Source organism: Alligator mississippiensis, chromosome 6 (assembly GCF_030867095.1).
Source record: "Alligator mississippiensis isolate rAllMis1 chromosome 6, rAllMis1, whole genome shotgun sequence".
NCBI classification, from domain to species: Eukaryota; Metazoa; Chordata; order Crocodylia; family Alligatoridae; genus Alligator; species Alligator mississippiensis.
Genome location: NC_081829.1, coordinates 21,842,044 through 21,858,384, shown reverse-complemented (window position 1 = coordinate 21,858,384; position 16,341 = coordinate 21,842,044). Strand labels below are relative to the sequence as shown.

The 16,341-nt window shown below is 46.3% G+C and overlaps 1 protein-coding gene across 1 annotated transcript in view; it reads right to left on the bottom strand.

Moving 5' to 3' along the window:
- The window catches only part of WDFY4 (WDFY family member 4), a 287,362-nt gene that overhangs the window by 102,161 nt on the left and 168,860 nt on the right, over nt 1–16,341 (bottom strand). The window contains exons 40-43 of the mRNA XM_019499474.2: nt 10,829–10,906; nt 8,622–8,825; nt 5,313–5,355; nt 3,012–3,178 (exon numbers count right to left, since the gene is read on the bottom strand). Of these exons, the coding sequence (XP_019355019.2) occupies nt 3,012–3,178; nt 5,313–5,355; nt 8,622–8,825; nt 10,829–10,906 (492 nt within the window). The remainder of the gene's footprint in view (nt 1–3,011; nt 3,179–5,312; nt 5,356–8,621; nt 8,826–10,828; nt 10,907–16,341) is intronic.

Below are 16,341 nucleotides of genomic sequence, written 5' to 3'. Positions count from 1 at the left end.
AGCACCAGTTATTCTGTGTACTGAATGATGCCAGGGACCTATGGAAGAAACAGCACATTATAATTTAAGCACAGACCACAGTATGAATATGAGTCAGCAGTGCAATGCTGTAGCCAGTAGGGCAAATAATACACTGGCATGCATCAATTGATACATCTCCAGCAAAACCAAAGAAGTCATTCTTCTGCTATACTTAGCATTGGTGAGACCACAGCTGGAGTACTGTATCCAATTCCGGGTGCCACACTTTAACAAGGACATGGACAAGCTTGAGAGAGTCCAGCAAAGAGCTACCTGTATAATCAGAGACTTGCAAGGCAAGCCATACAAGAAAAGGCTGAGGGATCTGGGACTTTTCAGCCTAAAATAGAGAAGGCTCAGAGGGGACTTGCTAGCAGCTTACCGCTACATTAGGGGAGTACATCAAGGGCTCAGTGAACAGCTTTTCACCAGGGCACCCAAGTGGAAAACCAGAAGTAATGGCCACAAACTCCTGGAAGACTGTTTCAGACTCAACGTTAGAAAAAACTGCTTTACAGTCAGGGTATAAAGACTTGGAATAAGCTCCCTCCAGAGGTGGTGCAATCGCCTACTCTGGACATCTTCAAGAGGAGACTGGATGGTCACCTTGTTGGGGTCACTTGACCCCAGTTGTCTTTCCTGGTTGGTACAGGGGGCCAGACCTCATGATCTTTCAAGGTCCCTTCCAGCCTTACAATCTATAAATCTATGAATAAACACTTGATCATAATGCATATGGATAAAGGGGGTGAATTAAGGCTGAACAGGTGACCTCAATTTTGGAATTTCCTAGCTTTGGGATACCTAACTTTACAACCTTAATAATGCTCTTTTAATGTAGTTCCTGTGTTTCATTTAACCTACCTATTACAGTAGTGTTTAGAAGCCAGTTAGATTCAGACCCTATTGTGCCAGGTGCTATACAAAGGCCCTATCTCAGACAGTTTACAGCCAATTCTCCTCCCTCATTCTTCCTTCCTACACAACTGCTGACACACCACCCCCATCTGCTTCTATTCCATGTCCAATCCTCATCCATCGGGTTTTTCCTATCAGGTTCCTTCCTCTGGGCATTCTGAATGAGAAAGCCATGTAAGCTGTTCATGTAATTTATTTTAACATGTACAATTAATTCACATAATGCATAATAGCCTCAGCAATCTGTGTGTTGTATGCAATTTGACAACAGGATAAAACAACAAATCAGACCTAAGGGAGAAGATTCTGCTTTCAGCTACCCTGGTTTGACAGTTCTGTAACTACACTGACTTCACTGGTTTTCCTTCTGATCTGAACCAACAGAAGCAACATCTGAATGACCAGGCTAACTGTCCTTTGGGAGTAATATCATTCACTTTGTTGGTACTACATCAGCAGAGAGTTTGTCAATTTATCTCTCGGTAAAACCAGTACATGTAACTGGATAGTTACAAAGGTTTTTCTTTGATTGTATTGCAGTAAAATCCTATGCAACATTATAAAACAGCAAGTACTTTCCAGAGCCCTGGCAGTCTTGTGCTACGGAAATCAATCTACTAGCTGCCAAGGCATCGCAATGACATCTCTGTTCAAGGCATTAGGTAAGCGGGTTCCAGTTGTGTGGTTAGAGTGCAAACAGCTCACGAGGCAGTCATTTACAAGGCAGGACTGTGGTGCACTAAGTGAGCACAGGACAGCTAATGTCACCCCCTACTGCTTTTTTAATACTTCTGTCAGTTCAGCAGTACAATGGCTGCTGCTGGAAAGACGTGTCTGGTATTTCTGACAGCTTCCTGTGGAGTTACATGGAAGACAGAGAGAGCCTGAAGACTCGAAATGAGACCAGGGCTATGTACGGGAAATACATGTCACATTTTCATGCCCTTCTCTTTCTGCTGGGGTTTGAAGGAAAGGAGGCAGAAGTTTAATTATGATGCCTTGTTGTACACAGTATCAACAGCTCTAACGGGACAAGGAAGCCATCATGTTCAAGATAAAGAATGCGACCCCTGGACATTGGAAAAGCACCAAGCAAATCTGGCAGCACTAATAAGACATAACAAATAAAAGATAGAGCTCACTCTCTCATACGTTCATGCACAGCAATTGAAGCATTGTGAGGACAGAGACCGTAAAATGATGTTCTCACTATTAGAGTTCGGTGGAATGCTAACCCTTGGGGTTCCCTATGGCCAAACACTCTGATCATGGACTATCACCCTTCTTAGGGTTTGGAAATGACTTTTGTGAGAATGATCTAGCAAGAAAGTCCCTCTGGCTGCTGGCAAAAGGGTCAGGTCAGAACTGCTGGAAAAGCCAATTCTGCCTTAATTCTCCTCTGCCACAACTTCATGTTTCCAGTCTATAGGCCCTGATTCCCTTGTCTTCTGGGTTTTACTGCAGGAAAACACTATAGGGGAAGGTCAAGATTGGAAGCAAAGCCATGTGAAGAAAGCAGGTAACACTCGGCACTCAGAGGGTGGGAGTCTGGTCCAGTGATCAATGGAAGGAGAGGAAGGGCAGATGAGAGCAGGGGAGAATAGAAAAGTCTCCTATTGCATCAGAAGTAGAGGAGAGCATTTATAGGGACTGTCACCTCTACAAAACTGGTGGGTTCTTATGGAGGTGGTGAGTGACATGTACTGAGGACACTGCTCAGGAGGTCAGGAAAGGTTTCTGGCAGTGGAAGAAGAGGGCAGGAGCCTTGAATGAGCCATGTCTGGACCTAGCCCTGACCATCCTATCTTGCAGCTTTTGGAACCTTCCTTGACTCCTGAGATGTACACTCCAAGTCCTTGGTGCTGCCTCAAACATTGTGGAACCACACACTCTGCATTTGGACTACATCTAGAAAATTGTGGATGCTGCCAAAATGCAAGGGACAGATCAGTATTAACAATGCTGCTTGCTGTATACTCCAAGTCCTTTGCAGATTAAAAGAGCAAATTTCCCTGCCCCTCTTCATCCTGAAATGCCACCTCCACAAAAAAAAAAAGTTCACTGTATGCTACCTTTTCACTCTCCACAAATTCCTGTAGGATAATTTGTCTTTCTATACACAGTTCCAAGAAGTCTTCGGAGTGGAAACTTTCATGTAGGGCAGGGAAGAATGTTAGCTGGTTACAATCCGTTTCCTTCTCATCCATCTCCCTTTCTGCTTCATTTACCATCAGCTCCTCTACATCAATATAAAAGAGAGCACAGTGTTAGCAGCAGCCAGATGACATGAACAGCAATGAACAGCAATGAACAGCAGCAACTGAGACTTTTACCCAATTTGTACTACCTTGGGGAATGGTATAAATTACTAGCAAAAAGATGAAATTGGTTAAAACTCAGGAAGAACAATGTAAAATCTGCTAATTTTTAATTTCAGTAAAATCTGCTAATTGCTAGGACAGGGTGAACCCATTCTGATAAACTAAAACCTGGCCCTAGTATTCAAACTTTAGTCACAAACTGAGCTCCAATATTTGTCAAGAACTGAAAAACACTGAACAAACTGGATTATTTTGCAGGTCTGTATGAGTCTGTGCTGAACAAGTATAAGAAATAAATAAAAGCTGTTCACATGCACAGATGAGATGAGGAAGAATTGGAAACTGTAGTGTCTGGGGACATCCCAGTGTCTGGATAAGATTTTAAAACAGCCACAGAAGGGTCAATACCCTGATTATTTATCCCAGCACTGAGACCACTATATGCTACTGTGAGACTTTAGGAGGTCACGTCGTGGTATGCTGATATTCCTGCAGTGTAGATGTCATCTGCTGTTGTCACATTCCCTTTGCCAATTCTGTCCAGCTTGCCTGTTTCATCTCTAAACAATTTGATGCACAGGCTAATTCATACTTTAGGGTTTTTTTGTATTTAGATGTAGAAACTATTTAGTACCATTTTTAAGCATTTAGCTTGTTGCAGAAACTAGTTAGTACCATCTCCAGCATAGTAAGGCCCCATTCTCAGCTGGACCCAAGACCCTACAATAATAAAAGTGATTTATAAATAAGGATCTACCTAACTCAAAGAAGTGACCGGATGATTTCATGGGGAGATGCCATATTCGTAAGTTGATCGCAGCGGGGCCTCCCCACACCTCTGGTTGGGTGCTGATTAGCTGCAAGAGCTGTTCATCAGATGTCCCCTCCCCCCCACCCCGCTGATTGGCTGCAAGGGCTGTTTGATATGTGGCCCTGCCCCCTCCACCTATTGGCAGTGAGGGGCAGGGCCACATGAGAGACAGCCCTCAGCCAATCAGCAGTGAGGGACAGAAGTGGCAGCCATCCTGGGCTGCCCTTGGTGCCAGCAATCCTCCCTCCCCACTTTGCCTCCCAGCAGTCTGTAAGAAATGCTGTACCCCCTGGAGAGCCAACATTTTATTTTCAATAAGTTGTCTTTTTCGTTGTTTTGTTTGGTTTGGTTTGGTTTGGGGTTTTTTGCAGATTTTGTAGACATTGCAGGATTTCACAATTTCAATGACATTGCGATTTTGGTAGGTCCCTATCTATAAATGTAGTTTTCCCTGATCTAAACTATAGTTTTGCTACAGTGTAGCTGAATAGGTGGCTAAATTCATAGCCTTAGAACTGACTTAGAAATCAGAAGTTCTTTACAAAAATATTTCTGTAAAAAACAGTTCATTTTGTCCCTTTTTGGGGGGGTTCTTTTGATACAAAAAAGTCTAATTTTACTAGGCAAATTTGCTTTTTGGCAATGAAAGATTTTGGGAAAGAAATTAAGGACATAAATAACTCTTAAATGTCTTTTTTTTTTTCCTTCATTCTTTCCTACTCTTCCATTTTTTTCACCAGTTTATTGAAAGCTATCATATATATCACATTAGCCTTAGTCTCTGCCCCCTGCTCCCCTGGTTTTTTTTAATAATAATTTCAGAGTATGTCCAGAGAGTCAGAAGTCTGGGAAACAGGTTGAGTGCAACACAAGAGCTTCTGCACAAGATGGGAAAATTGTGCAGAAGATTCTATGTTCTCTTGTTGGGTACATGCCACAATAACATGCTCTCCAGTCTTCTCACCAAGGCATCTAAATGTTCAATGTAATGGCTTGATTTTTTGGCCTCTACTTTTTTCCCAATGGCAGCAAGAAAATAATGAAATTAGAGACTTAGTATATGGTACAGAGATATCCCCAATTTGACCCTAAAAACATAAGGTGATCTGTAGTCTAGAACACTGTCAACATGTGCTTCCTGGGCTAATTATCACTTGAAGTTATATTTACTTACTCCAGCTGTTTCGTCAGCCCTGTGTACCCATTTTCTCCTATGAAGCATTTTAACTCTAAACTATTACCTTGATTTCCTTCCTGACTTGAAGTAGATTCATTTCTGTGAACCTGAAAAGAGAAATTACATGATTAAAACTGCATGCCAAGGCAAAACATCAACCACCGCCCTGCTGCAGTGGTAGTTGTCTCAAGATATATCTATGCTGCACTGTCAGCCCTCCCATTAAGCATCGCTATCAAATACACCAGACCCATCAACTCTCACTCACACATGCCAAACCTAAAAATGTGGCAGTGAAGCCCTCCAGGAGTGCCTTCCACAGCTGCTCTTGAGCTCTCAGTCTCTTCTGTAGTTACCTGGATAGGGTAAAGATATACCCTGAGGCCAGACACACAAATAATTCATTGGAAAGGATCCCAAAGGAGCAAAATAACAGCTATATGTACACTTTAACATTATAAAAGACTAAGTTTGTCTCTCTCTCTGTCCAAAATACTTTATTTGCGTTCTGATTGGCTACCAAACAGCCAATCAGAGTGCGAACAAGCATTCCAAAATGAGCTGGCAGCGGTGGAGTGCCGCCATGATGGTAGGGATACAGGGGATGGAGTAGGAGGGAGGCCCAGGCCAGCCCAACTGGCCTGGCTCCCCCCTGCCCTGTTCCCTGGAGGCAGAGGCAATGGAGCAGATGGAACAGGGGTTCTCCCCTGTCCTGCTCCTTGCAGGCCATGATGATGCAGTGTGGGGGGCAGACCACTGGAGCTGGCCTCGTCCCCCCACCTTACTCCTTGCAGGTGATGGTGGCGCAAGGGGGAGCAGGGTCGGGATGCCACAAGGGGTGTTGTGGCCACCAACTCTGGCCTTGACCTACCCCTCCTCCTTTCTATCATCACCGCATACAGGGCCCGAGGCAGCAGCAGTGGTGGGAATAGTGGGCACACCATGGTGGTGGCAGTGGGGGATGGGGAGGAGTGGGCCCAGGCCTGATGCGGGGCAGGACCGGGACCAAGGGTGGGCAGAAGCCGGGATACCACGGCAGTGTGGGCAGTGGGCCGGGGCTGACCTAGCAATGGCGGGGGGATGGGAGGAGTGGGCTCTGAGCCGATGTGGGGGAGTGGGGGGTGGAGGAGGAGTGGGACTGGGCCTGAGGAAGGGAGAAGGATTGAGCCCAAACCGGGGGAAAAGCCAGCCTGCCATAGCGGTGGGGGGGGAGCAGCAGGCCTGGCCCGACATGGCTGCAGCAGGGGGAGGGGAGGAGCAGGCCTCCTTCTGCCCATGGGCCCAGTCCCACTTCTTCACCCCCCCGGCCGTGTCAGCCCCAAGCCTGCTCCTCCTGTCCCCCTACTGCCGGGTCGACTTGGGCTCGGGCTCACTGCTCCCCCCGTGGCAGTGGCCTGGCTTCTACCCAGCCTTGAGCCCACTCCTCCCCTCCCCCCACTGCTGCCACGGCAGGGGAGGATGCAGCAGGTCCGGCCCAACAAGGCCTGACATGGCAGCAGTTGGGGGGAGGGGAGGAATGGACCTCCTGCCCCGCATTGAGCCTGGGCCCATCCCCCCCTCTCCCCACGTTGCCCCTCCCTCGTTCCACCCATCCCCCGCCCACTGCTGGTTTTGGCCCAGGTCTGCTGCTCCCTGCCCCCACTGCAGTGGCCTGGCTTCTCCCCACCCTTGGGCCCGGTCCTCCCCTGCACTGAGCCCAGGCCCACTCCTCCCTTCCCCTGGTCACTGCAGTGGGGAGAGGGTAGGGAACAGTCCCAGATGGGGAGGGTCATGGGGCTCCATCCCCACCTGCTCCTGCCCCCTGTCATTCTTGATGGGCAATTGGCTAGAATATATATAAAAGCCATATTGGCTGATACCAATCTGATTGCTGATATGCAGCCCGGCTGCTTGGAGAGCTGCATCTGGGCAGTAAGTCTGTGGGGGGAAGAGGCATAGGGGAGGGAAGGAGTGGGGCTGGGGCAGGTGCAGGCACTGCACAGCTGAGGCGAGGCACAACATGGGATAGAGCTGTGGGTGGCTTGTCCAGAAGGCATGGGGGGGCTGCGAAGGGAGGGAGGCTCCCACCACTGCACACACCCCTGGGGGAGGCATGGGGGGCATATGCCCCATGGATTTGTGCACAAGGTGAGGGCAGACTGCCTGTTGTGGGCTGGGGCCGGGGGCTGCACCAGCCTTTCCTTGGTGGTGGGGCTGGGCTGGGGCTACACTTGGGGTGAGTAGCGGTGGGGAGGGGTGGGGTGGGCAGCAGCAGCAGCAGCACTCACAGGGGGCTACAGGGTGGTCTACACCCACCCCAATATTCACTGTAACCCCCCCAGTAGCTCCCACTCCCACTGCACCACTGTCTGCCCCACCCTGCCTGCCCCAAGCACAGCCCTGCCCCAGTCTCCCCACCAGAAAAAGGCTGACCCCCAGCCCCGAGCCCATAGCATGCAGCCTGCTCTCGCCCCATGTATAATTCCAGAGGCCCACACCTCCCGCAGGGTGCACACAACCCTCCCCCGCCCTCCCCTCCCCCCCCGGGATGAGCCACCTGTGGCTCTGTCACATGCCCCATTCCAGCTAGGCAGTGCCTGCCCCTGCCCTGCCCCTGCTCCACACCATGGGGGCCCCTCCTCACCATGAGGGCCTTGATCTGCCCCCACATGCCCCTCCCCCACAGACTTGTGTCTGTGTGTGTGTAATATAGATAGATAGATAGATAGATAGATAGATAGATAGATAGATAGATAGATAGATAGATAGATAGATAGATAGATAGATATTCAAAGGGGAAAGAACCCTGCTCTTCCTAAAAGAGAATCTTATAACTTTACCTTAGATGAGGCCAATTCCAGGAGAAAAAACACATGATCTAGTGCAGTGAAGGAATTCTGAATTTGAGATCCATTTATAAGTCAAGCAATGACAAGCAGGGCCAATCCTGTTTGATACTTATGCTACTGAGAAGAGTTGCCTCTCAAACCACAGTGATAGGAATCAGTATAGAGTCCTAAAATAAGACAGCTGGACTCCTGGTTGAACTGCTCTTCAGCAGATTAGTCTAATACATATATAAGATAATACTGCAGGCAGGAAACATATCTCAACTGCAAAGTCTCGTTGAAAAGGAATGCGAGTACAGCATGGGCAGAAAACTATCCCATGACTACTAAACAAGTAACAGTCTCTTATTCCATTTATTTCCCCTATTTCCCTCAGTAGTCTTCTAACCTCAAGGACCATGGTCCAGTGGGTCAGTGGGATCAGGAGCTGAGAACAAGTGGCAAGATGATTAGAAAGCCACAGAACTCTGCAATGTGGGCAGGTGCTATTGCTGGAAGTAAGAATGAAGGATACAGAATTTGTACCTCATGCAAATATTTGTTACCTCGCTCATCATTCGCATCATCGTCCTATGGGCACCCTGCTGCCGAATCCTCTTCCTCATCCGTGCAGGCCCTTCATACCAATCAAGTTCACTGTGTGGGGTAGACAACCCTAATACGGACCCCCACAAGCCTCCTCTGGAGAAAAGCTGCTCCTCGAGTGCTGCCCAGTCCTTTGCTGCTTTGCTATAACTGCACTGTAGCATCTGTGGGACAGAACCACTCATGTCACTGCCAAACACTCCACTACTGCACCGCCCCCCCGACAGTTAGTCCAAGATCTCAGTAATCCTAACAGATCTAAATCACCCTGCTGAGTCACAGCCAGGAGAGCTCCCACAAAAGGGAGAACCACCAATCCAGCAAATGGTGCTCCTTACTGAGCACAAGAGGGTGCTGTGCTGCTAGAGGTACCATCAAAGAGACTAAACATGGAGTGGGATTTTAGGGATCCCAACACCCACTATTTTCCAGTGAAATTGAAGTGCCTAACTCTCTTAGGCTCTTCTTTGAAAATCCCAACTGAGTTCTAACACTCATAGGTGTTCTAAAACTTCAGACTGCTTATAAAACTTAAAATGATAAAATCTAAATACTGAGATGTCAGGAAGATACCCACGTGGAAATATTTACAGTGCATTTAATGTCAATATTCATCTGCATATCTTTGATATGCTCTTCTGCAACACACCAGAGGGAACTAAAATGCAAAATAAGTTCACAAGAAAAAAAAACTACGTAATATGGAGCAAACTGGAGAAACTGACATGCCACAATTTCTCTCAATCCCCTTGAAGGTGAGTGCCTTGCTTGGAGGACTATGGTCCAGACCAGGACCTCGATTGATAGTTCCATGATAAATGTCAGCATTTATAAACCTGACTCTGTCCCAGTTAGTGTTTATCACAAATGAAAGCAAATTATTACATTCTGAATGACTCATCAGAAATGTCTGGTAATCTCTCCGCTGTGGCTATGGATTTAAGTACATTAGAAAAAGAAACTCTACCTTTCTAAAGGGCACATGAGGTTAGAGTTCCAAGGGAAAAAGAAAGACTCTTTTGACCTTTGCTTAGTTTATCAGCAAACAGACATTTGTATGTAGGATTCTTCTGATTGTAAATCTGAGTGTCATGAAAGCTAATATTAACTGATGAAGAAAATAGCCAAATTCTCACTCTCATTTGCACTAGAATATTTCATAGATTCCATAGACTTTAGGGGCTGGAAGGGACCTCATGAGATCATTGGGTCCAGCCCCCCATAGGGAGGAAGTCAGCTGGGAGCAAGTGATCCCAGAAAGAAATAAATCCACCTGTTTTTTGCAGGAGTCCAGAGTAGGTGCTTGCACCACCTCTGGGGAGAGTTTGTTCCAGACTCAGGACACACATACTGTAAAGAACTTTTTTTCTTATGTCTAGTATAAATCAACCTTCCTGGAGTTTATGGCCACTGGACCTTGTTATCCCTTGGGGAACTCTGGTAAACAGGTGTTCTCCCAAGTCTTGATGTACCACTCTTACGTAATTCTAGGCTGCCACCAAGTCCCCCCTGCACCTTGTCTTCTCAACACTGAAGAGTCCCAAGTTCTTCAGCCTCTCCTCATACAGCCTTCCCTCCAGGCCTTGGATCATACAAGTGGCTCTCTGAACTCTCTCAAGCTTCTCCACATCCTTCCTGAAGTGGGGGGCCCAATACTGGACGAAGTATTCCTGCTGCGGTATCACCAGGGCCGAGTAAAGCAGGAGGATGACTTCCCTGGTTTTGCTTGAGATGCATCAGTGGATGCATGCCAGAGTTTGGTTAGCTTTGCCAGCCACAGCATCACATTTGTGGCTCATATTCATCTTGTGGTCTATCAAGACCCCCAAGTCCCTTTCAGTCATGGTGCTAGCGAGCGTTGCGTATATCTGAAGCAACTTCACTGAAATGGAAATCAGGATTCCTTGAGGACAGAACTAGAGATATGCAATCCAACTGACTGATAACATTGTTCTGCAGTTCATGGATTAAATATACAATAGGAACAAATTACTGTTTCCACCTGATTTTAACAGAGGATTTTTACAAAAATATCTCAAAATCTGTAGGTAGAACAGGGGTCACTTAATTCAAGCGTGAGACAATGCTAAATTGTCAGAGCAATCTGGCAAGTTAAAACAATGTTCTCTTCATGATAAAAGGAAGTCATGAAGTCTTCAACTCTTACCTGCACGTGATCCTTGTATAAAGATGCATACAGCTCCTGCCCACTTCTTCTGTACTTTTCCATACATGGCACAAACCCCTAAAGAAAACATTGCAATGTTCAGTAATAAGCACTGCATTTGCAGACTTGAGCAGTGGGCACAGTTGCCAACTGTCAGTATATTTCCTGACTGTCAGGAAAAAAATCAGGTTAAAACACCTGCCAATGAAGTCAGTAAAAAACTATAGTTATCAGTCAGTGGTCACGTCTACACGAAACACTAGCTGCACAGTAGCAATGAGCTACTGCGCAGTCAGTATCACCAAGAAGTTACTCAGGGACACTAGTGCACAGTAATGCTGGTACTTGTATCAGCAAGTAGTAAATGACTGCACAATAATAACTGCACAGTGTTTCATGTAGATGCAGCCAGTAAAAAAACAAAATAGACAACTGCTTGATGGCAGCTCTGACAGACAAGGCACAGCAGCACCACCCGGTGTCCAAGTGGGAATGCAGCACCCTGCAGGGAATGTTCTCCTAGCCATGTGCTGCTGCTGCTCCTGTGTCCTAAGCTGCCTGTAATACTGCTGGGTCACAGGGTTATTTGGGGGTCCATGCCAGAACAGGGGGAGCAGGAACTGCAGAGGTAAGGCGGGGTGGGGGGGAATATAGTAGAGGGTGCAGCTAGGGACATCATGGCATGAAGTAAGTAGGTGGCTTCTGGCAGGGGGCAGGGGACACCACAGTGTAAAATCTTCAGTGCAGTAATGCAAGGTTGCTAACCGAAGAAGATTTTTTTTCCTGCAAACTTTACTGGCAACCAAACTTTTTGTTTTTTTACTATAGTTTATGTTTATACTTAAATTTGAACCCATCCCTTTTAACTGGGGTCTGGAAGTAGGACAGGACCTGGCAGAAGAGTTACATTTACATTATGTAGGCACATAACAGTGAAAACTTGCATCATTAAACAAGTCTGGCTCTTAGTAAAAAAAAAAAAAAATGTCCTGGGTTGGCAGGAGGGCAGGAGCAGAGTTTAACGGCCATTGGTTACCCTGGCTTTTGGAAGTACAGAAAGGATTTTAAAAGTCAGCTAGGATGGGCTTGGCGGGTCCCTGGGATGTACAGTGATGAAGTGATGAAATGGGCTGTAAACAGAACTCCTGAGAAGTAACTGCAGGCACACCAGTCAAAGGATCAAAGGATCTGAGAGGGAATTAAATACAGTCATAAACTTGGCACAGGGCATTGGCTCTGGAATCTTTTTTTTAAGGAGAAAATAAATCAGACACAGAAACTTTTAAACAAAACACACACATGCACACACCACTGTGTGGGGCTTCATACATTTGAAAAGTGTTAGATAATAGTGCAACTATAGTATAAGACCACTATTTTTTTCTATTTCAGCAGCACCAACTGAAGTCACAAGGGTGACACTTTGCTAAGGAGCAGTAAATACAAAAGACAGTCCCTGCCCTGGAGAATATACAGTCTAAGAACAGCAAGAAAGGCTTATTGCTGCCACTTAACAGACTGAAAGTTGAGAGACAAACGGTAAGATTTGCCAGAGCACCTTAGTGATTTAGGTCTATTGTCTAACAATGATGTCAGTCTTAGGAACCTAAATCTCATTCGAAGTCAACAGGACTCAGATCCTAAATGCCAAAGTTATTCTTATAATATATAGTGCCTCTGAAACAGAGCTGTCTGAAGGTTACATGAGGTGTCTGGTACTTGAGAAGGGAATGCACACTTCCAGGAAAGCTTACCTTTCAATTTGCACTAGGATTTTGCACTCCAATATGCACTAGGATTGTGCATATGTAGCAGTGAATCCAGATAATGTATACATATTTCATATGAACAAGTATCTTACACTCAGGGCTCTGTGCTAGTCCTATGAAAGGACAAGTACAGTCAAGCAATACAGACTGCATTTCCAGGTCTTTCAATGGGTTGTCATGTGACCTTGAAAAAGGCATGTTACCACTCTGAATCTCAGTTTCCCTGTCTATAAATGGGGACAGGTACCAGCATCACACCAGATCGTGATTCTAAATTCAATAACATTTGTCAAGTGCCATGACAGCCTCAGATTCAGGGCGCAAGAGAAATACAATGGGCCTAGCTCTCATTTCACTTACTCCACTCTAAATCATACAGGCAAAATGCACGAGGCAAGAGAAGACTACTATATTTATCTAGACTAGCCATCTGTATACCACAGACACAGAATTTCATCCAGTGATTCTTGTTTAAGGTACAGGATCTCTTTTAGAAAAATGTAGGAAGAAGAATGCCTTGAAGAAGTAATGCCTTGAACTTAGTGGAATTACATGGGTGGAAAACTGGTATCATATATAGAAGGCAACAGAGTTATTACTATTATTGCTATTATTACAAAAACTCCTCAAACTTTTGTATTAAGCTCAAACCAAATCCAAACTTCCAGCTGTGAAAAAGCTAGGTGAATTTTTTCCCAATCAACCACTGAAGTTCTGGCACCCAGAACAGACTAAAAAGACTGCCTCCACTACATTTCCCATCTGACCAGAAGCATTAAGTACATTAGATTTCCTGGGGAAGTGGATCTAGGGTTTAACACTGAAGAGTCAGTGGGAACTATTCTGGAACCTAGTGGCTTATTTTCCATATCTGGTGAAAACAAACAATTGACCAGATGAGGGTTCATATTTAATAAGCCCCCACAATAATCCTGGAGCTGTTTTCAAAGGAAGGGCTAAGGTTGTGACTCCTGCCTTTGAATGAGAATGAGATGGCTTCCCTGTTCATTTTCATTTCTTAGTCAACCTCTTACCATATGATTCCAGCAAAATTCCAAAGTTCCTGTAGAACAGATAACTGTATTTGCCAGTCACATAAATAGAATTGATTGTAGATTGTTTTACGCAACTGGAGATTTTTTTTTTCTCTACTTACCAATTATAAAAGTCAGCTTGGGGCTATGAAATAGCATGGAAAGGAAACAGGGATTTTCTGAGAATCAGAAGAAATTGCAGAGAGTACTACAAGCATCAACTTATTTGAGAAATCTCTGGGGATCAATGGTAGAGAAATGTGGAATAAAATCTCAAGAGATCTTTCTTTTAGTTTGGAAGGTACAACATGCACAGACATTATACAAATGGGGTTAAGGTGTGGTCCTGGCTTTCACTGTTGTAAAAATCAATCACTGTCTGTCTGTAGGAAGAACCACTGTCATGCAAAAACCTTCCTCCAATCAGAATCCATAGACCAGAGTCCAGGTAGGTCAGATTGCCATTATCCAAGGCAACAGAAGAGACAGCTGTGAGAATCTAGTGCCTCTCTACCTAGGGCCATGGATCAGATGGGTAATCTTTAAATGCATTGACTCTGTGCCATGCATGCCGTGATTGCTCACAGCAAACTGCCGAGTTGCTGCTTGTGCTGTGCTATAATTAAGTTAACACACAAGGTCTATGTGGTGTGCCGATTGCTGCTGGCTGACAGCCAGCTCTGCACCCCTGCCGTGAAGTCACATTTATTGGTGTTTCCCTGCAGGAAGCTCCTGTTTTACACTGATGAAAGTCATTACATTTTGTTTGTTTAAAGCATCATTAAACCTGTAATCACAGTTGTGGCTACACAAAGCTATTCCATAATTCATATAAAAATCCCATAAAGACTGACCTACAAAGCTAGTAGCAACCCTCTGCTGGTGAGTTGGGCTCTGCACAGAAGTGGAACTTAGATTCCAGCTTCATAGCAATAAGCCAAAAGTTGCTTGGAGGAGACAATAACCTGCTTCAGGGATGAGCCCCAGGTACAGACACCCAGCATTTCAGAACCCCTCAGCTCTAGCCAGGTCAGAGCACCAGTGGCAGCAATTTCAAAGTGTTCCATGCTGGGCATTTTAGTTGTCAGCAATTAGATCAGACCTTACCAATTTTTGGCAAGCTGTCGAGGGTCGCATGGGTAGCCCCACCATTTGACAGGTGCCCTGCCCCCTGGTTGCCATCTTGTAACTGGAAGTCCTGGCTCTAACTCCACAAGTACTCCTTTCAGCAAGGGGTTTTGCCATCTCGGAACCAGAAAAATACCAAATTATATTCTAAAAAATGAACATCTAAAACATTCATTAATTTGATTTCAAAAAATATTTTTGTCCTGATTTACATGTGTTTGTGTAGTGTACATAGAGGTGATTGCAAAATAGCTTAAAATGAAGTCTTACTCTTGTATATTGTGGGAGGGTATATGTTTGTGGGGGTGTGTGGGTGTGTCTGTGGGGGTGGATAGGTGTGGGGGGTGTTGCTGGGTGTGAGATTTGTGAGGATGGGGGGCTGGAGGGCTGGGGTGCGTAAGGGGATATGAGTATGGCAGTGAAAGGGGGGTGTGGGTGAATGTCTATGGTGGGATGTGTATGTGGGACACCCTACAAACACACACATACAGTCCCTCCCTCCCTCCCTTCCTCCCTCCACACACACACACACACACACACACACACACACACGCAGAGTCTCTCCCTACACACACCCACACACACACAAACAGGCAATGCGTGGGGGGACACAGAGGGGCATGTACCCCCCTGGAAGCACTGGTTCCCCCCCAACAGTGAGCACTCTGGCTGGTAGGGGGGCATGGAGAGCACTAGTGCCCCCCTGAAATTGGCTCCACCAGCAGCATGTTGGCAGCAGAAGCACTTCTGCTGCCACTGTGCCACCAGTGCGCTTGGCGACTGGCCACTGGGAAACCCCCCACCCCCTCCCAGTCACCAGCTGGCTGGGTGACGCCCCCCCCCTCCCCCCAAGTTGTGCCCCCTGACACTCGGGAGGCCCCAGTCACCCATGCATACACACTCCCTCCATATACCCCTCCCACCCTGTGTACTGGCGTGGGCCCCATGTTTCCGCAGTCCAGGGATGCAGCCGGGAGCCACGTAGTCCTGGAGCAGTGCAGAGGCAGGAAGGCAGGGAAACAGCTGGGGGTGGGGCAGAACTGGGCTTCTGTACCCTGCGGCCAGCTCCCCTTGGGTCCTACTGCCCCTGGCTCCTGTCATTTTTGACAGGCAGTCAGGAGGAGATAAATACTAATTTTCTAATTTTTTAGGGTCCCCATGTGCTGGACAGAAATGCCTTAAGGGCCAGATCCAGCTTGTGGGCCATATTTTGCTCACCCCTGGCTTACGTTCTGCTTTTCTTTAAAAAATATTTCTTATTTCCCCTTTGCTGTGTGAAGAGTCTGTGGAAACAACAGGAGAAAGTGACTATTACAAAGGAAAGGTAACACTGACAGAACAACAGGGGCATGTCTATCACTGTGGCCAGGTCTGCTGGCAAGGAACATCCTCCTCTTCCCCTGCCCCCTCCATCACACCTACTCAGCAGGCACCTCTACATGTTCATTAATTCACCACTGTTACTGTGCATTAAGTTTAGTACTTGGATAAACAAGTACTAAGTCAATATGCAGTAACTTGCACGACTGCACAGTAGCATCAGTGCACAGGTTTTTAGTGATGTTAACTGCAGTAGCCTAAT